The sequence below is a fragment of the Cannabis sativa genome, chromosome 1, assembly GCF_029168945.1.
Source record: "Cannabis sativa cultivar Pink pepper isolate KNU-18-1 chromosome 1, ASM2916894v1, whole genome shotgun sequence".
Lineage (NCBI taxonomy): Eukaryota > Viridiplantae > Streptophyta > Magnoliopsida > Rosales > Cannabaceae > Cannabis > Cannabis sativa.
In genome coordinates, this window is record NC_083601.1 from 49,445,811 (window position 1) to 49,473,800 (window position 27,990).

The 27,990-nt window shown below is 36.9% G+C and overlaps 3 protein-coding genes across 4 annotated transcripts; all 3 read right to left on the reverse strand.

The window, feature by feature from the left end:
- Window positions 1–2,456: 2,456 nt before the first annotated feature.
- Window positions 2,457–6,084, reverse strand: LOC115706727 (WPP domain-associated protein). Its single transcript, XM_030634450.2, has 4 exons — window positions 3,403–6,084; window positions 3,162–3,288; window positions 2,950–3,051; window positions 2,457–2,734 (listed from the first exon to the last, which is right to left on the reverse strand). The coding sequence occupies exons 1-4, from the start codon at window positions 5,919–5,921 to the stop codon at window positions 2,669–2,671; spliced, it is 2,814 nt and encodes a 937-aa protein (XP_030490310.2). The 5' UTR covers window positions 5,922–6,084; the 3' UTR covers window positions 2,457–2,668.
- A 77-nt stretch (window positions 6,085–6,161) lies between these two features.
- LOC115706749 (caffeoylshikimate esterase) lies at window positions 6,162–7,835 on the reverse strand. Its single transcript, XM_030634484.2, has one exon. It carries the CDS (start codon window positions 7,473–7,475, stop codon window positions 6,510–6,512), a length of 966 nt encoding a protein of 321 aa, XP_030490344.2. The 5' UTR covers window positions 7,476–7,835; the 3' UTR covers window positions 6,162–6,509.
- Window positions 7,836–7,890: 55 nt separating this feature from the next.
- On the reverse strand, window positions 7,891–10,884 carry LOC115706764 (uncharacterized). Of its 2 annotated transcripts, none has more exons than XM_030634503.2 (2): window positions 10,349–10,884; window positions 7,891–8,269 (listed from the first exon to the last, which is right to left on the reverse strand). In XM_030634503.2, the coding sequence occupies exons 1-2, from the start codon at window positions 10,614–10,616 to the stop codon at window positions 8,241–8,243; spliced, it is 297 nt and encodes a 98-aa protein (XP_030490363.1). In that variant the 5' UTR covers window positions 10,617–10,884; the 3' UTR covers window positions 7,891–8,240. The 2 variants fall into 2 exon arrangements, with proteins under 2 accessions (XP_030490363.1, XP_030490361.1); XM_030634501.2 differs by having other exon boundaries at window positions 7,997–8,283; window positions 10,349–10,792.
- Between the last annotated feature and the right edge of the window lie 17,106 nt (window positions 10,885–27,990).

Consider the following 27,990-nt stretch of genomic DNA (forward strand, 5'->3'; position numbering starts at 1 on the left):
CCGTTCAGATCTCTAGCCCTTGATTCCTTTCTGTAGCAGAGCATCACCAAGATCTGAACCTGGATCTCTTTCTCTCCTTCCTTTGATGCTGAATCTCCTTCTTGTTGTTTGGAATCTCCTATAGTCTTACACACTATGATTGAGATACCACTTGATGTGTGTGGGCACTACTCTATCACTCAAGGATTTCGAAATTGAAGAAGAAAAGAAGAGGGAAGGTGGTTCAGCTATAGAGAAAAGAATCGGAGGCTCAAATTTCATCTGACAAAGTTAACAAAAGTTAAGTGTGAATGAGAGTCATCACTATCTATTTATAGGTAACCACTTAGGTTTAAGTTAGAATTATTTGGCATTAAAATAATGAAAAAATAAATGATAAAAACCTATAAGAGTGGCCGGCCATGGGCTTTGGATAATGGGCCTCACTTATGCAATTTTGCTGTTTTATCATTTCTGCATCTCATTTTCTCAAAAACGCCAATTTTCGAATTCAACCATTTAAATGCCAATTCTAATTATTTAATAACTAAAAATTAATTATTAAATAATATTGTCATTTAATATATTTATTAATTAGACATATAAAGTCTCTTAATTAATAAATAAACTTAGAATCTCTTTTCTTTACAATTTCGCCCTTGCGTAGCGAAAATTCACAAAGTAGACATAGTCTAACTTTAGAATTATAATTCATTAATTAAAATCAATTAACTGAGTCTTACAAGCAGTATGGTCTCAACTAGTATGGGGACCATGGGCTTATATTTCCGAGCTTCCATTAAGTCGAACCGAATTTACCAAGTAAATTCCCTAACTTATTAATTCCTTATTGAATCCACACTTAGCACTTGGAATTGCACTCTCAGTCATATAGAACGCTCTATATGTTCCACGATATAGATACGTCATTAGTTATCCATTGTTATAATCCTAATTTGATCAATGACCCTCTAATAGATGATCTACATTGAATAGGCACTAAGTTACCGTTACACCTTCAATATATTTTATCCTTAAAACACTTAGCTCCGTATAAATGATATTTCAGCGAAGTGAAATGAGATCTCCACCATTTATCTTTGTTTAGCCAAGCTCGAAGGATATCATCGTTTCACTTCTAAATTCCTATAGAAGTTATAGACTCCATATTTATGTTAGCGCTCCCACTCAATTATACTATCATGTTCCCAAAATGTACGTATCACCCTGACCCAAAAGTAGGCTTAACTAACAAATCAAAGAACATGTATAATACTCTTGAGATCGAACCTAACCATATCAGGATTAAGATTATTTGATCTAGCATCAACGGGTGATACTGAATTGAATAGATATTACGGTAAATTTTAATATATCTAATCAAAGTTCAATATCGGTCCCTTCCGATGTATACTCCATACATCCGATACTGGTAAACTTTGCCAATGTCCTGGAAAGGACATAACACTTACCCAAGGTGTAAGAATACATATCGCTGATTATCATGCCAGTCTAAATCCAGTGTTCTGACAAATCAGAGAATAAACTTTTTGAACATATAATCAAGATTATATTCCACTGTGCTGACAACACTATAATCATTAACAAATTCATATGTTCTGGACTTAAATAGAATTCATACATTATATATAATCATGAAATAAATCATGTGAACCATGCAACATAAAATGTTATTTATGATCTTTATTAATAAGTAAATCTGATTATATTGAAATGTGTTTTATTTAGGACACAAAACCCAACAGTATATGCCCTTAATCTTGACACATTTGCTCTCTTAACACCTTCTGATTTGTACATTGTATTCCATTTCAACTCATCTTCTAACAATCTCCAACACTCTACAAGTTAAAATTTTGAATTGTTATTTTCAGATTTGTACATCTGATGTGCATTTTTTTCCCACTAAACTGAAGTAATACATTTTGTGAAGATTAAGTGAACTTCAGCCATAAGTAAGAAAAAAAAATGACTAGTAAAGGTGTCGTTTGATAACACTTTTGTTTTTTAATTTTTTAATCATAAAATGAAAGTAAAATTTTGTTTTTAAAAAAATTATTTTTAAAAAACAAAAAATGCGTTCTATAACTACTTTTGTTTTTCAATTTTAAAAACAGAAAACAAAAGTGTGTTCTGTAAAATTTATTTTCATTTTTATTTTTTGATTTTATTTAAGTCGGTCAAGATCCGGGATTGGATTCAGGTTCGGGTCAGAAGTCGGGTTCAGCGCCAAGGCCGTGAGGAGGGGATTTGGGTCTGGGTCTGGTTGTAATCCAAAGGATTGATTAAGAAAAAAAACTGTATAAAAAAATTTTGAAAGTGATTTTTTTTTAAAAAAAAAAAAATTTGATTTCTAATTATAAAATTGAAAAGTAAAAACAGTTTTATAGAACATGTTTTTTAAAAATATTTTCACTTTTTCACTTTTAAAAACAGAAAACTGATTAAAAAAGTGTTACCAAAATGTAAGTCTTTTTGAAATATTCTTTCTACAATCTCAGTCACATCTTCTTACAACTGATTCCTCTTTCCAAAGCTCATTCATTTTTCATACAAGTTTCGAATCAGCTACCATGAGTTCTTGCATAAAGACAAATGTATGTAGCATCTTAATACATTAATTAATAATCCAATATAATTTAATACATCATATTATGACATATTTTTGTCAATATTTAGGTGCATCAATAACTCCATATATTTCCTTCCTTATCATCTGCATGAGCTCCAAAACCTGCAAGAAAATTTATGATCAAAGAAGAAAAAGATGTTGCAAAACTAAATTCAAAATGAATATAAAAAAAATTTAATTTTCTATTTAATGTTTGAATGTTATATAAGACTATGAAAAGATCAAACTGAACATTCCCTAAAAATTAATAATTATTAAGCTGAACACTTCATATTGATGTGTAAAACCAAAGAAGAACAAGGTTGAAAATTTCTTACCTCGGGATAGCACTGCAAAACAGATGAATAATGATTCAATGTCTTGTATGTCTTTTGAAGTAGACCTAAAAGCATGTCTACTTGATCTCCTAAAAGATCTACCTATAAAAATAGCAAGATATGTTAAATTGAATTCATGTGGAGACTGCAGTAATAAATATAACTAAAGCCAAATAAAATTGAAGATTTTCATCTATAAAAGAGTTAGTAACCTCAATTTCAGCCTTATGGAGATTTTGACATCTTGTAGTGAAAGCCTTCTTGTAAAGTGATTCTTTCTCTCTTAGGGATGAAACTGTATCAACAAGTGGATCCAGATGATGATTAATCTGTTCCAATCTGTGTAGAGTTCTTAATCAATAAACTATTCTTATTTGTTCATAGTTAGTAAATCTTATATTATTTAACTGAAGTTTGATAGCAAAGCATTAGAAAACATATACAAGTACCCACCTTAAAATGTTTACCTCAAACTTTTTCCTTATTCTGTTTTGAAACTCCTCCATCATGTCTTGGAAGAATCCAAGGATAGGTAAGACTGCAAATTTCTCAAATGGGTCTTCTTCTTCTTGATCAATAGAGGATTCATCGTCTCGTAGATGATTAGAGCCTTCTAAACTAACAGAAAGTAAGCTTAAACTAGAAACCATCTTACCTAGTGTTTCCTTATTTTTGGCTAACTGATGTAAACTCTTCACTAGCTTTCTATTCACTGAACTGAACTTGTTTTTTCTTCCAAAATTTTCACTCTCCAAACCAATGTCTGGGTTGTTTTTCTTTATTTCAGAATGTATACTTCGCGTCAAATTCTCTTCCTCTTCAAGACAATGTAATAACAAATCCACCTTACTAGATATATTTTCATGTGAAGTAAGTTGTTTACACTTTCTTAACTTGTCCTCACAGAATATGCATTTGGAGAGTTTGTCCTCATTACAAGAATCAACTTGTTTTGAAAGAGAAAAAGCATCTTTCATTGCTTCTATAATGACAAACTGATGTATTTCTTCCCTAAGGAGACTTTGTGTGTTGTGTGAGTCTAATTCCATCTTCCATTGCTTGATTGTTTCTCTAATAAAATCCATACAAACATCTTCCTGTATAGAACTTTCAACAAGTTTTACCTGTTCAAATTTATGTAAAGCTGAATGGACACTATGAAAAATACTTTTGGTGGTCTCATCAGAGACAATATCATATATCTCTTCTCTAACAAGGATTTCAGAGTCATAGCATTCTATGGTTTTGTTCATTTCCTTTAACATTTCTCTGAAGATGAGTGTCTGTATATCACGATCCAACTTTTCAATAAATGCTGATTCTTTCAAACAGATGTTTTCAGACCTCACATTGTTTAATTCAACTAACTTTAAGTTGAAGGAAGAAATACAATCCTCAATCACTTTGTTAAAGATGATGAAATGCATTTCTTCTCTGATTTGAGAATCGACGTTGTTGGTTTCGATTTTCACATTCCAATAATTTGTCATTTCTGCAACAAGATCTTTAGATAAATCCTCCCATATCAGGCTCTGAAAGTCATAGATATATAACTTTGTGTTGAACTCCTTCAACAAGCCTTTAAGAAGAATAATATATGTCTCTTCAATTATGTTGGTTTTCAAGCTCAATTCCTCTAGTTGTAACTCTCTTCTCCCCATCTGATTTGGTAGTTTATCAATATCATTTGTATTAAAGTTTAAAAACCTCTTTCTTGAAAGACTCTTTTCCCCATTTATGTCTCTATGATCATTGAAATATTTTCCCATGTCAGCACTCCAATCTATAAAATTTTCTAGCTTCTCAATGATTTCTTGGACTCTTTTGTTGAGGGTAACTGGTTCGGTGCCCTTCTTGCAAGATGAATATGCTTTTTCTCTCATAAGTTCTCTCTTCAATAGATTCAATTCTTCTGCCTCTGCACTCTTTTTTCGTATGATGGACTCGTGATTCTTTATCATCTTAGCAACATAGTGATTTCCATCCTCCTCAATAGCCTCTCGAAAATTCTCGCTCTCCACTGTGTCAAAATTTTCAAAAATGGAGGACTTGGAAGGCTTTCCATGTTGAACCAAGAAAGACTCAAGTTCATTTCTCAAACGTGTAACTTCAATCAACATAACAGACCAATGTTCACCTCCGAAATTGAATTTATTGGGGAGCTGATTCTCTTGACTCAACAATGCCAAATCAGAGGTCTCCTGAAAATCCTGCATGATACCTTTAAGTAAGATAAAAACAGTGTCTTTTTCAATACCCCATCTCCATTGTTGCTCTATTGGAACCTCAGATAAGGTAATAGCATTCCTCATCTTTCCGAAAGCCAAATCTAAAGTCTCCTTCAACATGTCTATGTCAGAACCCATCTGCTCAACCTTCTCATTGTCAATAGATTCATCAAGCTCGTTGCATTGGTCAGGCTCAAGCTTTTGTCTGATATTCCAAACCTGCTGATCAACAGAATTCTTTAACTCACAAAACTCGCCTTCTCTATCTTCAACTCCCTCTGACTTAGTCTTTTCAAGCTTGAGTTTCGCACGCAAAGAGACCAACTCCTTTTCTTTTACCTCCAAGGCCTGCCTTAGCTTCAACTCACTATCTAATCTCTCAGTGAGCTCTCTATCTTTCTCCCGAATCGCCATCTCTGATTCGCTTAGACGACCTCTGAGTCGGTCCCTAATCTCAGCCAAACCAGCAAGCACATCTTCTTCACTATTGCTCTCGAGGATAAAAATGTCTGGCTCTTCTTGCACAAACTTGATGCACCCTTCTAATTGCATCACAGCCAATTCATAGAACTTGGATATCTCATTCAACCGTTCTATCACACCTTCTTTCGACTTAACTCTCTTGTGAGCTTTGTTCATTGCGCGGTGAACAATTCTCATCATGGTTGAATCTGTTATGGAGACTCTGAATCTACCCGCCATTCCACCAAAAAACTCATCCATTTGTTCAGTAAAAGGAATCATAATGGGCTTAGTTCAATCCAAAGGATCATGTAAAGGAAAAGGAAAAAAGTAATGAAATTTGATGCTATTGTCTATATGGGCATTTGTGAGAGGAATACATCAAAGATTAGAAAAGAAAATGTATTGGCGTTTGGGGTGCACGTGCATGCAAAAAAATGTTGGAATAAGATCAGTTCTATAAACAAGGTATACTGACCATTTCTTACAAGATTGTTGATTAATTATATGGTCCTCCTTAACTTTAAGGAATAGATGTACCATTTTCCTATTAATTTGGTTGATATAGTCAATGTAGACTTGGACATGAAATTAGTTGCTCTAATTATATTTCATTTTCATATAATTTACACAAATTAAATAGTACTAAATTATACTGGAAGATTATAAGATAAGCGTAAAGTCTTATTTAATGATTTTTTTATTTTTAATTTTTTAAAAAAACTAACACTACTTTATAATGAGTGGAATATTCATTGTATTAAATTATTACACCAAATCCCAGATTTCTTCAAAATTAGAGAGTCAATTGAGATGTGGTGTTTAACCTTCAAGACCACACCCAGCGGCGGCGCGTGCGTGGCAACCACGTCAACTCACACGTGCGAGTTGGGCACGGGTTCGTAGCCAGTCAACCATTTCACCGAACACCATATCAACACTCTCCTTGGGCTCCCCAACAAGCTGGTGCCACATCCCTGGGTGAATCCGAATCGTCTTATCCTTGCTGGCGGCGCGTCGATACAGTTCCTCCACGCACGCCGGATCGCAAACCACGTCTTCTCCGCCGTGGACGATCAGCAACGGCACCTCCACCTCCTCGAACCTCCCCTGTAGCTCCCTGCAAACCCTAAGAAGCTCCAGCGCCGTCGCTGCCCTCGGCCTCGCCGTAGGTCGCCGCGGACTCGCAAGAGCCAGCCGCCGCTTCCACTCCTCCTTGAAAGACACGTCCGGAATCGACCCGCGCGTGGGAACAATACGCCACGTTGGGATGACGGCGGCGACGAGGAAGAGCAGGTGCTCTAACGGCCACGGCGGTTTGAACTTGGCGCTTATACCGCACATGGCGCCGTTAAGTATGACCCCGTCCCAGGATCCTGGACGACGGAGAGAAATGAGAAGAGCGATGGCGCCGCCGAGTGACTCGGCGTAGAGGAAAGCCGGAAGTGAAGGGGAGTGGCGGGATCGGAACTCGTCGAAGAAGTCGATGCAATCGTCGACTACGGGGTTGATGTCTGGAATGTGAGCGATGAGACCATCAGAGAATCCGTGGCCCTGGTGATCGATGGCACAAACGGCAAAGCCAGCCTTGGCGAAGAATATGGAAGTGAGCTGAACGAACCAGCTGGACTCGCCGGTGAAGCCATGGACGACAGCGAGAACTCCAGTGATGGGTGTAGGGGGGAGTGGGGTCCACCACTGTGTGAAGAGCTTGAGGCCACGAGAGTTGGTAATGTAGTGTGAATCGTGGGCCACGGAGTGGTGAGCGTAGAAGTCTTCAGGCGTGGATGAGCCAAAAGGGCTGGTGTCGTTGGCCTCTGATATGGGGTGCGACATCTTCGATGATTTCTAGGGGATTGTGATTGTTTATTTCGGATGAAAGTGAAGAGCTTAGTAAAGAGGGCCGTTGGGGTGAATTAAATGCGTGTCGTTGTCGTTAATTATGAGCCACGTCGCATTTTCAATCTGTGCAATCCCTGCATGCATTGATTGAATTCGGTAGAGTTGGTTGGCACAGGCAGACCAACCCTCTAATTGAAACTTCTATTATCCAAAAACAAAAAGGGAAATGCTAAAATACTTATTAATGGAATTAAGTATCTAAGTATCGAGTTTCATATCGCTAGCCAATTAAAAGACAACAAGAAATTGCTAGGCGGCATAGGTGACTAATAATAATGGTCAACAAAACATTGCTCTCTTTGTCTTAACGAAAACATTGTTAATTTGCATAATTTGACGAGTAAAACTGGAAAATAAAACAAAAATGTTGTTGTTTAAGAAAGAAAAATGAACATAAGCAAAATGGATATATCACAGTGCATGGATACTATAATATTATTGTACAGTTGGGGCAGTTTGAGCAGCACGTCTCTGTTTTACTACAAATGATGGATAAGAAAAAACAAAACGTCGTATGATACATACAGAAACTAGAATCCAGAGCTTTCAAGAATTACAAGTCATTATCTGATTATCTGACTCAATTCTCCTAACTTCTATTCTTATTTTCCTAGTGTGTATACATAGAGGCTACATCACACTTGAAATGTTCCCCGTTTTCAATCTTTCTTTTTAACAGTCCACAAATTGCATACTGAATTAGCAGCAACCGAATTCCTCGCAACAAGCTGAAACAGGGAAACTTTCATAACAGATTAAAAAGAAGAAAAAAACACAATATAATGTGAAATCTTTGACCTTAATACAAATGATATCATATAAAACTATACCCCCCTTAAAGATGTTTAACATATAGAATAAGAGAATCTGGGTTGGTAATGTTGGTCATCAAGACACTTGGAGTGATTTCTGTAGATTGTTGTATGGCAATAATGGTCTTGGATCATGGAGTTTGTTAGTGAACATGTTTGAAAAATGTACATAAGAATGGACTATGCAGAGGGAGGAGTTCATGGAGATTTTGCATTGACTTCTGCATTGGCCAAGAAAAAAAAACCAAAAAAGAGTGGAGCATTTGCTGTTTAGAGAGTTGGTGATCTCTCAAATACCAACCACTTTTTATGGTAATGTTCTTGTTGTTTCTTTAATAAACACAGAGAGATTTCATGAACTTCATTATCTTTCTTGCTGGTTTGTTGACTTGTTCTAATATTTTCCGTATAGGCTAGTGGTTCCTATCAATCTAAAAGACAACTTCCGCATCACAGAGATGATCAAGAATGATACATGCTTCCAAAAAATTTAGTATATTACACATCACCATGTAATCATAGAAAAGAAACATGACAGTAACACAATTGATTCAGAAAACTGCACATTCCTTCAACAAAAATCACCAGTCATAGGTGTAAGTGTAACACAAATTAACTGTTTTGATACATAAAATTGACCTAAAAATCATTATAACAAAACAAACTCAAACCTCATGTTATTTTTTATTAAGCAAAAATAAAAATAAAATAACTGAAGTTATTTGGTACTGTAAGATGAAAATGCAGCTTCTACATTTCTAGCCAATGAATAAAGAGACAGAAACCATGGTACCATGAAATTAGAACTTTACCAAAGTGTCAAACTGATACAATTAGAAAGTAGAAACAACAAGAAAGAATACATGAAAGTCACAATTTGGCATGTTCACACAGCAGAAATGAAAGTTAAAATGGATGTTATCAAGTACAGATTGCCGTAAAGATGATTCAATTCAAAAAATTAGAACTACTTCGTTGTAATGTTTTGCATGCACACAAAATTTTACAGTTAGATCATCAAGAGGGCATCAGTTGCTTGAGAATTCCTGCTCCATGATTCCTACAATCCAGATTCTACCAAAACTAGATTACTAGCTCCCTACCACATATACCATAGCATCATTGATGTCGGATAAATAACTAGTAGTAAGGAATACTCAAGTCCCTCACTCAATTCATTTCTTATTTTAGGCTTATAGCCTTAATAAACCTAACAAAATGACCAAGTAGACAATTGCAAATTATTTTCCTAAACTCGTACTTTATCTATTCTATCTCTACACCAATCTACTCTGTCAACAGAACAAAATCTTCAAAGAAGACTGAATGCTACTCCAAGCAATCTTTAGCACGTCCACAAACTTTATAACCACGTAGACAACCTCTTACCATCAAGCAATTTCATTAATGTGTTGATTTGCTAGGCCTTATAGTTTTAGCTAAACAAAAGCTCCATAAACATTCTCCTCCAAAATATATCTTTTTAATCCAACAAAAGAATCCTATATCTTTGGGTTATAGTGATCTTTGTTCCATGACCCAAATTGAACGAGGAAATCAGTTCTAAATCTTAAATGGTAATTTATCCAATTCATGGCTTGTTTACAGCTAACAGTTTCCAATCACCTGTTTAATTCTTTCTCCCAGAATATCTCAACTCAACACAGGAAAACAGTTGACTTAAAAGCCTTTAGAATTGTCATTTCTCATTGGCAGTGTCAGCTTAATCCATGGAGTAAAATTCAACATAACTCCACATCTCAAGCCACAAATAATGTAAAACCCATATTAATCCAAGTAAAGAATTGCAGCGAAACTGCTAAAACAAAAGATTTAAGAGACAAAACGAAAAACTTAATTTTGGTCAACGAAACGATCACTCGGCATATAAATCAACAATATAAATTCACAATCTAAATCACACATAAACAAAACCCAAATGCAAAAGACCAATTTGAACGTCAGAAAAATAGAGATAGAACAAGTTGTATATACCTCCACAGCAGCAGCAACCGCACGTTAAAGAAAGCAGAACCATTTTACAAATATGAATAAACCGACTTTGACTTTGACCCTCCGAATTTTGACAGTTATCGGCCATTTTTCCATTAACGGAAGCTCCGGCTTCAGCATCCAACAGGTTCTGTTGTAGGGCAGCGGAAGCTCTCTTTTCAGCTCTCATTTGACTGGTTTTCCTGTCGAGATTTCTGACATAAGGGAACTTGAATGAGTCCCTCAGCTTTGTTGAAGGCCATAGATGCATCTCCGCTTTAGCTGAGTTTGAATTTCAAGATGGCACTCGAGGAAAAAGGCAGTAGAAACGTTTAGTATAAATCAAAAATTACTTGCAAAAATAAATTGTTATAGAAAAAGAAAACCAATTCAGTTCAATTTCTATTGAGGAGACCTTCGGTCGAAACTACCTGTAGCGGTAAGTACGTGCGTGTGGGACCGGTGTACAGGGGTGTTTCAATTGGGAGGAGCATTACTAATAATTTACTATTGGACATGTTCCCGTTCGCAGTTTGAGTAGTGCGGGTTGTAATTTTTTTTTCAAACCTAATGGTATATGCGGTTTTTATAATTTCTAAAAGTGTGAGATTTTAAAATTGTAAAAACTGCACTGCAAAAATACAGTATGATTTAAATAATTTACACTATTATTATTATCAAATTATAATGAAAATTTAAAAATTAATCTACTAAAATTTTAATAAAACAAAAAAAATATTTTATTAAAATTTTAATGTCTTAATATATATATATTAATCATTAAGTTATTATATTGATTTATTTTTAAAAAATAATATATATTATATATATATATTTATTTTTCTAATGAAAAAGAATAAAAATCATACTGTAAAAATTTGTAACTTTATAATATATAATATGGTACGGTTTGAACCGCAATTATTAAATTCGAAATTGCAAATAACACTATACCGGGTAAATCACAGCCGCACTGCAAAAGATTTCAAACAGCATTTTTATATGATGTGATGCGGTGCGCGGGCAATTTGTACAGTGTAGGCGGTTGGATGAGCACCCTTAATTTGTACCACCACCTAGGGGTGTTCGCGGTGCGGGTTGTGCGGTTTTTAACCATTTTTTCAAACCAACCCGCACATGCGGTTTTTCTAATTTTCCAAACCGCACCCGCACCGCGATATTAAAAAACCGCAAAAACCGCACCGCAAAAAATGATGCGGTGCGGTGCGGTTTTTGCGGTTTATGCGGTTTGAACTATCACAATTTTTTTTTTGAAATAATCATAAAATAATTAAACTATCATTAATATAATTATTCTAAAACACTTAAGAAAATACAACAAACTTGAGACTAATAAAAGTTATAACAACAACAATAAATCAATAATCTTTTTAAAGTTTCAACAACACACTTAAATCAAAATAACAAACTTGAAACTAATTAAGTTCTAACAACAATATAAATGTACAACTAACATACTTACATCAATAGATTAAAAATAAAACAAACACAAACTTCCAACTCCAAATTTTAATACACATGTATGGACTTGGGTTTGTTGCTAAGAAGAGAGGTTTGTGAAGAGTTATGAATTTTGCCCTAAGATTTATAGGCTTGGGTTGGGCTCATATGTATGGGCTTAATAAAATAAATATAAAAATTGAAATTTTAAAAGATGCGGTGCGGTGCGGTTTGAATCGCGGTTTAATAATTCAAAACCGCAAACCGCACCGCACCGCGCGGTTTGGGAAAAATTCAAACCGCAACCGCACCGCGAAGAATTTCAAACCGCATTTTTTTTGCGGTGTGGTGCGGTGCGGGCGGTTTGAGCGGTTTGAGCGGTTTGATGTACACCCCTACCACCACCTATACTTAATTACATTAGAGCATCTCCAACGGAGGTTGCCCATGTAGTGCTCTTTGACACATGTGTATTTTGGTCAACATTTTAAATTAATTTTGTGATCATTATTGTCCAAAGAGAAATGTTACCAGTGCCTAACACGCTCCTTGGTGTCATGTAATTAAGTATCAGGTCTCATAAAATAACTTTTAGGAAATATCACAAATTAATTGTAGTTGTAGGGCATAACATCTAAAAAGTGATGGGCGCCACCAATATCCAATTACAATGCTCTTGTCTAAAATGAGCAATGGTCATGTGGTATTATTTAATTTTTTTAAAAAAATTACTTTATTACTAATCAATTTTTTAAAAGAATATACATAATTATAAAATTTAAATAAAAAGTAGTACGTGGGACTAGGGTTGTCCAGAAATGATCCAATCTAATGACAAACCGACCGATCCAATGTCAACCGATGGCCAAAATTGAATATCCAATCATGATTGGATTGGATCGGATGATATTTTTGAAAATCCAATATTGGATCGGTCAGTTCTTGGATGACATGTAAATCCAATGAATCCAACCGACCGATCCAATCCAATATTCATCCAATATCATCTAATATTAAAATAAAAAAAATATATATTATAAATTTATAATATTAAATATATTATATTTTGAAAACCAAAATAAAACATCACATTCACGGGATTCAGACCCCTCTCTCCATATATCATATAATTTATATTTATTTTTACATATATAAAAAAATATTTAAAAAAAAAAACAAAACCCTAGATACCCCTCTCTCTGTCGTATTCTCTCTCACAGCTCACCCATCTTTGAAGCCGCCTGCAGCCCATTTTCCAGAGAGTGGACGACGACGACAGTGATTCTCTGCCCAGCCATTTGACGACAACGCAAACGACAACACCTTCTCCCCTACTCGCTGACGACGACAGTCATCTCCTCTCTAAGTCGCCGATGGCATCTTCACCAACGACGGAAGCGACACAGCTCCTCCCTCTCCAACGAAGCCACATCATCTTCTTCCTCGCAAATGGCAGCAAGCAACTCAGGTCTTTTAAGTTTCTCTTCTTTTTTTTTTTGAAAAAATTCATCATCTTTAATAATTGTAATCCATAGCGATTACATGATTAAAATCTAGAGTAACATCAGTACTCTTGATAACACGATCAGCAACTAAATAGGATGCTTGAGCTAAGAAATGAGCAACACTATTTGCAGAACGTCTAATAAAATTGACATAAACATCTCGCAATTCATTTAACAACATCTTATAATCAGAAATAATACTCCCAAAGTATGAAACCACAGGAATAGAGCTACGTAACGCTTGCACCACAGTAAGACTATCAGTTTCAATGACAACCTTCCTTCAATATTTTCGTTTAACCCAACTCAGTGCCTCCTTAACACCCAAAGCTTCCACTATTTCGGGTTGCAACACCCCTGACCGACAGTAGGTAAAAGCTTCCACCAATGCGCTAGTTTCATCCCTAATCACCCCTGCAAAGCTATAAGTTACAGTTCCTGAAAAAATGGCAGCATCTACATTAATCTTCAAGGTGTTTTCAGCTGGTTTGGCCCAAGTTTCAGCACCATCGACATCAGTAAGGAATGCAGCCGTAGGATTAAGTGTGGAATCTTGAGCCCGAGTTCAATCTGCGAATAAAGCTTGAGCTAAGTGAGCAACACTCAAAACATTAGGGGACTTATCAGACCACACTAGCTCATTTCGATGTTTCCAAATTGCCCAACATGTCATTGCGATCAACCTTCTTTTCTCCCCATCCGCCTGCTGTAGAACCGTAGCAAACCAGTTGGCAAAAGAACCAACTGCCGTCAAATTAACACCAGCAACCAACTGTTGCCAACACGCTTTGGCAAAAGAGCAATCCACCAAGCAATGGTAGATGGTTTCATCAGTTACTTTGCACACAGGGCAGATGGTATCAATAGGCACATGTCTAGAACAAAGTCTGGACTTCGTAGGCAGACAAGTCTTTCACTTTCGGAGGAACATTTAGCTTCCAAAGAGTATTCCAAAAGACGGAATTATCATCCTGTGCACCCAACTCTTTGCTCAATTGTAAGAACTTATAAACCGATTTTACTGAGAAATGGCCCGAGCTCTCCCAACTCCAATACCAAACATCACATAAACGACTTAAAGACAAGGAAATACTAAGAATTAAGTTAGCATCCCTTTCATTAAATATATCATGCACCAAGTCAACATCCCAAGCCAACATATCAGTTTCCATAAGTGCTTTAACATTTTGATCAATAAGAGCAGGATTATTCGAAGTTACTCTTGGATTATCTTCATTCGGTAGCCACAGATCGAACACTATATTAATTCGAGAACCATCACTAACTCTGCATCTCGCCCCTTTTCGAATGATCTCTTGAGTTTCATAAATACTTCGCCACACGAAACTTGGATTGCTCCCTAACTCAGCATTTAAGAAGGTACCATTACGGTAGTACCTAGCTTTAAAAATCTTGCTGACAAGTGACTCCAGACGACTAAACAATCTCTATCCTTGTTTACAAAGCAAACTCAAGTTAAAGTCATGCAAGTTGCGAAATCCCATACCACCTTTAGACTTATTGTTGGGTTTTATGCCCTAAATAAAACTCATTTCAATATAATCAGATTTACTTATTAATAAAGATCAGAAATAACATTTTATGCTGCATGGTTCACATGATTTATTTCATGATTATATGTATATAATGTATGAATTCTTTTTAAGTCCAGGACATATGAATTTGTTAAGATTATAGTGTTGTCAACACAGTGGAATTTAATCTTAATTATATGTTCAAAAGTTTATTCCCTGATTTGTCAGAACACTGGATTTAGACTGACATGGTATAATCAGCGATAGGTATTCTTACACCTTGGAAAAGTGTTATGTCCTTTCCAGGACATTGGCAAAGTTTACCAGCATCGGATGTATGGAGTATACATCGGAAGGGACCGATATTGAACTTTGATTAGATATATATTAAAACTTACAGTAATATCTATTCAATTCAATATCACCTGTTGATCCTAGATCAAATGATCTTAATCCTGATATGATTAGGTTCAATCTCAAGAGTGTTATCCGTGTTCTTTGATTTGTTAGTTAAGCCTACTTTTGGGTCAGGGTGATACGTACATTTTGGGAACACAGTAGTGCAATTGAGTGGGAGCGCTAACATAAATATGGAATCTATAGCTTCTATTTGGCAAATAGAAGTAAAGGATGATTTCCTTCGAGCTTAACCAAACGAAGATAAATGGTGGAGATCTCATTTCACTTAGCTGAAATATCATTTATACAGGGTTAAGTGTTTTAAGGATAAAATACATTGTAGGGTGTTACGGTAATTTAATCCCTTTACAGTGTAAATCATCTATATAGAGGATCATTGATCACATTAGGGTTATAAACAATGGATAACTAATGACGTGTCTATATCATGGAACATATAGAGCGTTCTATATGACTGAGAGTGCAATTCCAAGTTCTAAGTGTGGATTCAATGAGGAATTAATAAGTTAGGGAATTTACTTGGTAAATTCGGTTCAACTTATTGGAAGCTCGGTTATATAGACCCATGGTCCCCATACTAGTTGAGACCATATTGCTTGTAAGACTCAGTTAATTGATTTTAATTAATCAATTATAATTCTAAAAGTTAAACTATGTCTACTTTATGAATTCTCACTAAGTAAGGATGAAATCGTAAATAAAAAGGTTTCTAGGTTTAATTATTAATTAAGAGACTTTGTATGTCTAATTAATAATTATTTTAAATGACAATATTATTTAATAATCTATTTTAGTTATTAAATAATTAGTTTTGGCATTTAAATGATTAGAATTGGACAAATGGCATTTTTGGAGAAATAGAAATAAAATTGAGGAAACTGCAAAATCCAAGTGAGGCCCATTTCACCCTATGGCCCCAATTATTATTTTCAATTTTAATTGCCATGTAATTGCTAATCAAAGCCTAGCAATAATAGGAAAGTGGTGGAACACACTAAATAAGGTAGTTAATCAATTACACAGTAAAAGAGGAAACTGCTTATTTAGAAAGTTGTTCTCTCCCTTTTCCCTATATAAAGCAACCCTTGTTCTCTTCTCTTGCATGTCTTTGAATGCTTGAAAAGCCACGAAAATAAGAGAGAAAAATAGAGAGAAAATTCGAAATCCTTGTGAGATGAGTAGTGCCCACACATATCAAGTGGTACCTCAATCATAGTATGTAAGACTATGGAAATTCTGCATCAAAGAAGGAGAAAAGAAGATCCAGGTTCAGATCTTGGTGATGCTCTGCTACAGAAAGGAATCAAGGGCTAGAGATCTGAACGGAAGGAGTCATATTATTCCGCTGCACCCACTGTAAGGTTTTCTAACTTTATATGTGTTTATTTTCATTGTTTTAGAATTCATATTAGGTTGTTAATCTAACATACATGATAGTAAATAGATCCTGGTAAAATAATTTCCAACACTTATGTACTGTCAATCTATCCCACTTTTTCCAATGGATTCCTTTGTTGTTCTTCGACGATCGCCACCAAAACTTACACATCAATTGCTCCATCTCATTGCAAGTTTCCACAGGTAGCAAAAACACATTCATTGCATAACTAGGAAGAGATTGAGCCACAGTTTTTATTAGCAACTCCTTCCTTGCTCTAGAAAGCAATCTTCCTTCCCAACCTTGAATCCTTTTACGCATTTTATCCTTCAAGAAACCCAAGTAAGGATGTTTTATTACGACCCACAATATTTGGCAAACCCAGATATGTGTTATCATCACCTGCCTCATTCACTCCCAACATAGAACATAGATGTTGCCTCACCTCATTGACAATATTAGCGCTGAAAAATATAGAGGACTTCTGTAGATTGACTTGTTGTCCTGAGGCCTTTTGAAAGATATTTAACATTTCTATCATGTTAATAGCACTATCCGCAGAGGCTTTACAGAACATATAACAGTCATCAGCAAAGAACATGTGAGATAACACAGGAGCCCCTCGAGCAACCTTACACCCCAAATCTTCCCTAATCGTTCATAGTCTCTTATCAAAGCCGAGAATCCTTTTGTACACAGAAGGAAAAGATAGGGTGAAAGGGGATCACCTTGTCGAAGACCTCTTGTAGGAATTATAGGCCCAATTTTATGAACTCTCGATGTGATTGTGTAGGAGACAGAACTAACACATTGCGTTAACAACTTCACCACATGCTCATCAAATCCCAATCTCCTCAACATAGCCTGTAAAAAGCCCTACTCCACTCGATCATAAGCCTTGCTCATGTCCAACTTAAGTGCCATAAACCCCTCCCTCCCCATTTGCTTCCTTTTCAAATAATGCATCACCTCGAAAGAGATTAAGATATTATCAGTTATCAGTCTTCCGGGTAAGAAGGCGCTTTGAGTTTCAGAAATAACACTAGGAAGAACAACTTTCAACCGATTGGCCAGCACCTTAGAAACAAACTTATAAGCCACATTACACAAAGCAATTGGTCTTAGATCACTCATGCTTTCGGGTTTAGACTTCTTCGGGATATGCACAATATTCGTTTCTTTTAAATGATTAAAAAATTTACCAAAAGTAAAGAAGTGTTGAACTAACCGAATGATATCCTTACTAATGATATCCTAGAACTTCTGATAAAACCCAGGATTAAAGCCATTAGGACCAGGAGATTTATCAGGATGCATTTGAAAGAGTGCTTTCCGAACCTTCTCAGCGTCAACCGGAATAGTAAGAGACTCATTCATAGCAGTTAACACCCGATTATGCACACAAGCCGTGAACCTACCCCAATCAATCTCCGAAGCTGTGAACAACTCTCTAAAATAATCTTCAACGACACCCGGTAAGGCATTTTCCTAATCCACCCAAATCCCACTTCTATTTTTAAGAGACAAAATCTGATTGTTGATCCGCCTAGTACTCGCACAAGCATGAAAGTACTTAGTGTTTTGGTGACTAGATTGCAGCCATAATTCTTTGGATCTCTGCTTCCAGAAGACCTCCTTCTGGGCGAGGACTTCGAACAAACGATTTTGAGCCTCCTTGTACCTGTTTACCGATTCAACATCTCTTTTATTTTTCAAAAGCTTTAGGATTTTATGACAACTATTTTTTCGCTACTTGAAATTACCAGTGATACCCCTCCCCCATTCGGCTAAAGCAGTACTACAACATTTGATTTTTGAGCTCAAAGAATTCGACTCATGAACATCCCAATTATCATACACAATTTGGCGACACATAGGATCACGCACCCAAGCATTTTTAAACTGAAATTTCTTTAAACTAACCACTTTCTAAATAAATTAAGATTCAACAAAATAGGACAATGATCAGAAGCAAAAATTTCTAAATTTTTTAACTTTGCATCCGGAAAAAGATCATTCCAACCATGCCTGATGAGAGCTCTATCCAAATGGACTTCAGTCCATGCCTCTGTACCCCTCCCTTTCTCCCAAGTGAAAGGATAGCCCACCAACTCCATATCAATAAGACTGCAATCTGAAACCACATCTTGAAATCCCTGAATTAAAGAGCTTGGATAAGGTCAACCGCCTCTCTTGTTACTATGATGAAGGACATTATTCAAATATCCCATTAAACTCCAAGGAAGAGTCGATTCCCCCACAAGCTGCCGAATAAGTCTCCAAGAATTCCCACACAAACTCCTCTGAGGTTCACCATAGAAGCCAGTCGCACGAAACAAAGGGTATCCGTCAAGCTTCAACTCCAAATCAATGTGATTATTACTAAACCTAAGAAGTTTGCCACCATCTTGATTTTTCCACAACATTGCAAGACCCCTACTATGTCCACGGGCCTCAACAACAAAACTTCCATCATAGCCCAATAAAGCTCTAACACAATCAACCTTGTCTTTCTTGCAAATTGTCTCACAAAAAAAAAATTAAATTAGGTCTCTTTTGAAAAACTATTTCTTCAAGGAATTGAACAACCTGGGGGTTTCCAAGCCTACGACAATTCCAACTTAACAAACTCATAACTCGCAAAAATCACACACCACTCAACAACAAAAATCACATACCAGACATGTCAAAACGACAAGACAACGACATTAGTAATGTAAATAAATAATAATAACTAATTAAAAATATTTCTATAAATATATATAATATATAGGGACAAGATTTTGTCCCGTGATGTACTTTCACGGAATGTAATCCGTGATGTACGACAGTCGTTAGATGGGAGAGTTATTTGATCTGAGGGCTGGGGTTGATCTAGGGGTAATTAGGATTAAAAAATGGTAACGAAACTCATCTAATGTACCACAGAATACATTCCGTAAAAGTATATCACGGGACAAAATCGTGTCTCATAATATATATATATATTCTCTCACTCAAACTTTTTTTTTTATTTAAGTGTTTATATATTACAATACTGTTTTACCTGGGACTCGAACCGAGGACCTCCAACACACACTCACGACCCAGCTATGGCCACTTGATTTTTCCAATTTCGTTTATCAAAGGCGAACACAATTATATTGGCACGTGCGAAACTGTTCATCATCGTCATTTATAAAATCCCTGTAATTTTCACTACTAAAAATAAACCAAAGCCCTAAAACTGAACTCCCATCGTTTTTATTCTTCTCAGGCGACGACTTCTTCTCAGGCGACGGGGTTGATGTCTTCTCTTCACTGGTGCTCGGATCCAAAAGCTCTCAAAACGAAAATTGTTATACCGAAATTAAATACAGTAAAATTGGAACGAATTACCGATAGAATAATCTGGCTGAGTCACGGACAATGTCGCTATCTTTAAGACGTTTCGCGGCTCTGCCCGAAGTGTGCACGGCAGTCTAGCAACCACGGCGTCCCCAGGATAAAACAGCCTCTGTATAAGTACGATACGTTCTGCACCGAACTGTATCGCTCTGTAACACCCTACTGTTTGCTCTCAGAAAAATCGTAAAGAAAGAAAAGATTTTTTTTTAATATTGAAAAGATGTATTCTTACGTTGTTCTGATACGACTTATATAGAAGTCGATCCAAGAAAAAACGGTAAGAAAACGGTAATATTATCGTTCGTGGGAGGAGTTGGATCGTGGGAGGAAAAGGCGGATCATTGACTGATCGCATTTTACCTCTTCTGATCACGTGTTAAAATTAATTAATAAATAAATAAATAAAAATAAATCTTTATTTAATTAAATAATTTTTCTTCAAAAAATAAAGTGACACCTCACCCGCCAACCCAACCCAACCCGGCCCGGATCGGTCGGTCGGACGGACGGCGGCGGCGGCGCGCGCGCGCGTGTGGTGGTCCAGTGTGTGAGTCCTCACCCATGCGCGCAAAACTGGGTACCCCTTGGGGCCCAAACCCATATCTCAAACTTGCACTAGATCTACACTTAAAATGTAGTGTTTCTATCCCATGTGGGACTCCTACTCACACACTTCACTTTTCTATTTTTACATATTTCATACAAAGTTCCAACAATCCCCCACTTGAAATTTTTAAAAATATTTTCTCGAGCAACCTCAACAACTATAAGACAGTGCTTCAGCAAAGATATCTTTCGATTTGAATCTTGCATAGTGAATACGATTTAGATTTTACTAGAGTGACTCGAAGTCTTAAACTCTATCTCTAACGTCGTACCACGCACCGATCTTTCAAGGGTGTATTCAAATAAGCCTGTGCGTTAATGGCCATGCACGTCTATCCCAGTATAGTGAACGCTCTAGAAATTTTGCCTCAAATTTCATAGGAAGCGGCCCCACTCCCACATTCACATAGGTGAGTCTATCAAGAGTACTCCTGTAGCTCGGTACTCCACTCCACATAGAGTATAGATCTCATTAAGAGTTTCTATTAACTCATCCTCTTATCGCTTCAGGACTTCATGCTTCTCGTATAACTATAGCATGATCAACACATATCAACTCATAATTTGTTATTACCCGTTGAACCTAATTCTTGGGATCTCCAGTCATTAGGTTGGGTTACCATTATGAGTGACTCATTTTTCTAAGGGCAATAGTCCCATTCCTTTCGAAGTTTTATAGACTTTCTCTCTAGCTAGTCCTTTCGTCAAAGGATCTGCTAAATTGTCATCAGTGCGTACATGATCCACTCTAACAGCTCCTGTTGAGAGGAACTCTCTAACAGTGCTGTGCTTACGACGGATTTGTCATTTCTTACCGTTATAATAACGGTTCTGGACTTTTGCAATAGCCGCGGTACTATTGCAATGGATCAACACAGCTGGTATCGGTTTTTCCCATAAAGGGATCTCAGCTAGCAGGCTTCTAAGCCAACCTGCTTCTTCACTAGCAGAGGCTAGTGCTATCATTTCAGACTCCATGGTGGACTGTGCTAAAATAGTCTGTTTCTTTGACTTCCAAGAAACAGCGCCACCAGCTATGCTAAAAATATAGCCACTTGTAGCTTTGGAGTCATCTGACAAAGTGTTCCAGTCTGCATCACTGTATCCTTCAAGGACAGCTGGAAACCTTTGATAGTGTAATCCAAGGTTCATGGTTCTCTTAAGGTATCTCATTACCCTCTCAATAGCATGCCAATGCTCTATACTAGGCCTACTGGTAAACCTGCATAATAATCCCACGACATAGGCAATGTCGGGTCTCGTACAATCAGTGGCATATCAAAGACTGCCAATGATGCTCGCATAATCAGATTGTCTCACACCGTCACCAGTGTTATTGAATAGCTTTACACTTGGATCATATGGTGTGCAAGCAGGTTTACAGTCAAAGTAATTATATTTCTTAAGAATCTTCTCAATGTAATGAGATTGATCCAAAGAAATTCCCTATTCAGACCTAGTAATCTTAATACCAATAATTACATCAGCTTCTCCGAGGTCCTTCATATCAAAGTTAGCACACAATAATGATTTCACAGCATTAATAGCATGGATATTTGAACCAAATATAAGCAAATCATCCACATATAGGCAAATAATTGTGCAAATGTCATTATGAGATTTATAGTAAATACATTTGTCACTTTCATTCACTTTGAAACCATCTGAGATAACTAAATTGTCAAACTTCTCATGCCATTGCTTAGGTGCCTGCTTAAGACCATACAAAGATTTATCTAACTTGCAAACCTTATGTTCCTGGCCTGGGATCACGAACCCTTCAGGTTGATCCATGTAAATTTCTTCTTCTAATTCACCATTAAGGAACGCTGTTCTAACATCCATTTGGTGCACAACTAAATTGTGTATAGCAGCCAGAGAAATTAAAACTCTAATGGATGTTATTCTAGTGACAGGTGAAAAGGTGTCAAAGAAATCTACATTCTCTCTTTGTCTAAAACCCTTTGCTACTAAGCGAGCTTTGTATTTGTCAACAGTTCCATCAGGTTTCAATTTCTTTTTCAGAATCCAGTTACAACCTATAGTTTTGCACCCAGGTGGTAAGTTTGTATAATGCCAGGTTTTATTCTTAATAAGTGAGTCCATTTCATCATCAACGGCCTCGCCACAGGTCAGCATCTATGGAAGACAAAGCTTCTTGGAGGTTGGCAGGATCCTCCTCTAAGGTGTAAGCACAAAAATCTGAACCAAAAGTTTTTTCTACTCTAGCTCTCTTGCTTCTTCTAGGTTCTATTTCATTACTCTCAGTGTGTTCATTATCCCTAATGGTAGGAACATTGCTAGTAGATGTACCCCCACTATTTCTTAATTTAAAAGGAAATCTATGTCCATAAAATTCAACATCATTAGATTCCACTATAACGTGTGCATTCAGATCATAGAATCTATATGCTTTGCTATTCACCGCATATCCAATAAATACACATTCATAGGCTCTACTAGCTAGTTTTATTCTCTTAGGATCAGGAATCCTAACATAAGCTAAACAACCCCAGGTTCTAAAATAAGACACATTTGGTTGCCTATTTTTCAAGATCTCATAAGGTGAAATTTACTCTTAGTTTTAGGAACTCTATTCAGAACATAACAAACAGTTAATAAAATTTCACCCCACCAGTGAGATGCAGCACCAGAATTCAACAAAATAGCCACAACTAATTCAGTAAATGTTCTATTTTTTTTTTCAGCTTTACCGTTCATTTCAGGTGAATATGGTGCAGTCCTTTCGTGTATCATACCATGTGAATTATAAAATTCAATAAACGAGTTTGATTCATATTCAGTTCCTCTATCACTACGAAGCATTTTTATTTTCTTATTATATTGATTCTCAATTTCAGCTACGAATAATTTAAACATGTCAAGTGCATCATTTTTATTTTTCATCAAGTACACATAAGTAAAGTCAGAACAATCATCTATGAAAGTAATAAAATAACGTTTACCATTTCTGGTTAGCGTTCCATCAAGTTCACATATATCAGAATGTATCAAATCTAAAGGTTCAGTTTCTTTAGTAACTGATTTATGTGGTGTCTTAGTTATTTTTGCTTGACTACAAAAGATACATTTTTCAAAATCCTTTTCTGACATTTTCGGGATTAAGCCAATATTACTCATATTCTTAATGATACGTTTATTAACATGACAAAGTCTAGAATGCCAAACATTAAAATCACACAGCATGTAAGCAGAAGAAGATACTTTATTAAATTCAACATTTAATTTAAACATTCCATCAGTAGCATAACCCTTCCCCACAAAAGTACCATTCTTAGTGATGGTGTACAAATCAGCCCCAATTGTTTGAGCAAACCCAACCTTATTAAGCAAAAAACCAGAAACCAGATTCTTTCTCATCTCGGGAGTGTGCATTACATCTTTCAGCAATAAGGTTCTTCCCGAGGTAAACTTTAGCTCCACGTTTCCAGTTCCAGCAACAATAGTGGTGTGGGAATCTCCTAACAACACTTTCTTATCATCAGCAGCAGTGTATGTCTTAAACATAGCACGATCATAGCAAACATGGCGAGAGGCGCCAGTGTCTACCCACCATCCTTCTGACCCACCAATCATATTGATCTCAGAGATCATAGTTGTAAAAGCTTCTTCAGTCAAGTTAGCCTGCGGAGCAGAGCTAGGCTTGTTCCGACACTTTCGTGCTATATGACCCGGCTTGTTACAGTTGTAACACAAAAACTGTGCGGGGTCATTCTGTTTATGTGGAGGTGGCTGCCTTCCATGTTGGTTCCTATTATGGTTCCAACTCTGATTATTGTTACGAGGAGGGTTGTTGCGGTTAGAATTGGAATTCGAGTTGCGGTTCTGATTCTTAAAATTTTTGCCATTAGGCTTCAGAACCGCTGGTGTGGATTTCTTAGTGTTGTTGTTTGAAACAACAAGCACTTCATCTTTCTGGTCTTGTTTTCTTGCTTCCTCCTCTATACGAAGGCGGGTGATCGAACTTTCTAAGGAAAATTCCTTAGTCTTATGCCTGAGAGTACTTTTGAAATCCTTCCAGGAAGGGGGTAACTTATCAATTAATACAGCAACTTGAAACTGTTCATCTAAAGTCATACCTTCTGAGATGATCTCATGTGCAATTTTCTGAAGCTCGTGAGATTGGGCTTCCACAGGTTTATCGTCCACCATTTGATACTTGAGGTAGCGACTGACAGCATACTTTTTAGTTCCAGCTTCTTCAGTATCGTATTTCTTTTGCAGAGCATCCCATATTTCGTTTGCTGATTTATCTGAATTATAATAGTCATACAGATCGTCAGATAAACCGTTAAGAATAAAATTCTTACAGAGGAAGTCATTTTCGACCCAGGAGTCCAAATCCTTTTGTTGCTTCTCGCGTTCAGCCTCTTTGTCCTTGTCGGTAGAAGCTTCAGAGACGACTGGCTTCAGAGCAGTGAGAACGAAAGCAACTTTCTTCATCGTCAGGTAGAACAACATCTTCTGTTTCCATCGCTTAAAATGTAATCCCTCAAAACGGAAAGGCTTGTTAATATCGTTAGAAGCAGAACCAGAAAATTCATCGGTAGCAGCCATAGCAGAACTGAACGTCTTAAAATTGTTATACCGAAATTAAATACAGTAAAATTAGAACGAATTACCGATAGAATAATCTGGCTGAGTTGCGGACAATGTCGCTCTCTTTAAGACGTTTCGCGGCTCTGCCCGAAGTGTGCACGGCAGTCTAGCAACCACGGCGTCCCCAGGATAAAACAGCCTCTGTATAAGTACGATACGTTCTGCACCGAACTGTATCGCTCTGTAACACCCTACTGTTTGCTCTCAGAAAAATCGTAAAGAAAGAAAAGATTTTTTTTTTTAATATTGAAAAGATGTATTCTTACGTTGTTCTGATACGACTTATATAGAAGTCGATCCAAGAAAAAACGGTAAGAAAACGGTAATATTATCGTTCGTGGGAGGAGTTGGATCGTGGGAGGAAAATGCGGATCATTGTCTGATCGCGTTTTACCTCTTCTGATCACGTGTTAAAATTAATTAATAAATAAATAAATAAAAATAAATCTTTATTTAATTAAATAATTTTTCTTCAAAAAATAAAGTGACACCTCACCCGCCCGCCAACCCGGATCGGTCGGACAGCGGCGGCGGCGCGCGCGTGTGTGGTGGTCCAGTGTGTGAGTCCTCACCCATGCGCGCAAAACTGGGTAGAAGCAGAACCAGAAAATTCATCGGTAGCAGCCATAGCAGAACTGAACGTCTTAAAATTGTTATACCGAAATTAAATACAGTAAAATTGGAACGAATTACCGATAGAATAATCTGACTGAGTCGCGGACAATGTCGTTCTCTTTAAGACGTTTCGCGGCTCTGCCCGAAGTGTGCACGGCAGTCTAGCAACCACGGCGTCCCCAGGATAAAACAGTCTCTGTATAAGTACGATACGTTCTGCACCGAACTGTATCGCTCTGTAACACCCTACTGTTTGCTCTCAGAAAAATCGTAAAGAAAGAAAAGATTTTTTTTTTAATATTGAAAAGATGTATTCTTACGTTGTTCTGATACAACTTATATAGAAGTCGATCCAAGAAAAAACGGTAAGAAAACGGTAATATTATCGTTCGTGGGAGGAGTTGGATCGTGGGAGGAAAAGGCGGATCATTGACTGATCGCGTTTTAATAAATAAAAATAAATCTTTATTTAATTAAATAATTTTTCTTTAAAAAATAAAGTGACACCTCACCCGCCCGCCAACCCGGATCGATCAGACGGCGGCGGCGCGCGTGTGTGGTGGTCCAGTGTGTGAGTCCTCATCCATGCGCGCAAAACTGGGTATCGCTCTGTAACACCCTACTGTTTGCTCTCAGAAAAATCGTAAAGAAAGAAAAGATTTTTTTTTTTAATATTGAAAAGATGTATTCTTACGTTGTTCTGATACGACTTATATAGAAGTCGATCCAAGAAAAAACGGTAAGAAAACGGTAATATTATCGTTCGTGGGAGGAGTTGGATCGTGGGAGGAAAAGGCGGATCATTGACTGATCGCGTTTTAATAAATAAAAATAAATCTTTATTTAATTAAATAATTTTTCTTTAAAAAATAAAGTGACACCTCACCCGCCCGCCAACCCGGATCGATCAGACGGCGGCGGTGCGCGTGTGTGGTGGTCCAGTGTGTGAGTCCTCATCCATGCGCGCAAACCGGGTATCGCTCCGTAACACCCTACCGTTTGCTCTCAGAAAAATCGTAAAGAAAGAAAAGATTTTTTTTTTTAATATTGAAAAGATGTATTCTTACGTTGTTCTGATACGACTTATATAGAAGTCGATCCAAGAAAAAACGGTAAGAAAACGGTAATATTATCGTTCGTGGGAGGAGTTGGATCGTGGGAGGAAAAGGCGGATCATTGACTGATCGCGTTTTAATAAATAAAAATAAATCTTTATTTAATTAAATAATTTTTCTTTAAAAAATAAAGTGACACCTCACCCGCCCGCCAACCCGGATCGATCAGACGGCGGCGGCGCGCGTGTGTGGTGGTCCAGTGTGTGAGTCCTCATCCATGCGCGCAAAACTGGGTATCGCTCTGTAACACCCTACTGTTTGCTCTCAGAAAAATCGTAAAGAAAGAAAAGATTTTTTTTTTTAATATTGAAAAGATGTATTCTTACGTTGTTCTGATACGACTTATATAGAAGTCGATCCAAGAAAAAACGGTAAGAAAACGGTAATATTATCGTTCGTGGGAGGAGTTGGATCGTGGGAGGAAAAGGCGGATCATTGACTGATCGCGTTTTAATAAATAAAAATAAATCTTTATTTAATTAAATAATTTTTCTTTAAAAAATAAAGTGACACCTCACCCGCCCGCCAACCCGGATCGATCAGACGGCGGCGGCGCGCGTGTGTGGTGGTCCAGTGTGTGAGTCCTCATCCATGCGCGCAAACCGGGTATCGCTCTGTAACACCCTACTGTTTGCTCTCAGAAAAATCGTAAAGAAAGAAAAGATTTTTTTTTAATATTGAAAAAGATGTATTCTTACGTTGTTCTGATACGACTTATATAGAAGTCGATCCAAGAAAAAACGGTAATATTATCGTTCGTGGGAGGAGTTGGATCGTGGGAGGAAAAGGCGGATCATTGACTGATCGCGTTTTAATAAATAAAAATAAATCTTTATTTAATTAAATAATTTTTCTTTAAAAAATAAAGTGACACCTCACCCGCCCGCCAACCCGGATCGATCAGACGGCGGCGGCGCGCGTGTGTGGTGGTCCAGTGTGTGAGTCCTCATCCATGCGCGCAAAACTGGGTATCGCTCTGTAACACCCTACTGTTTGCTCTCAG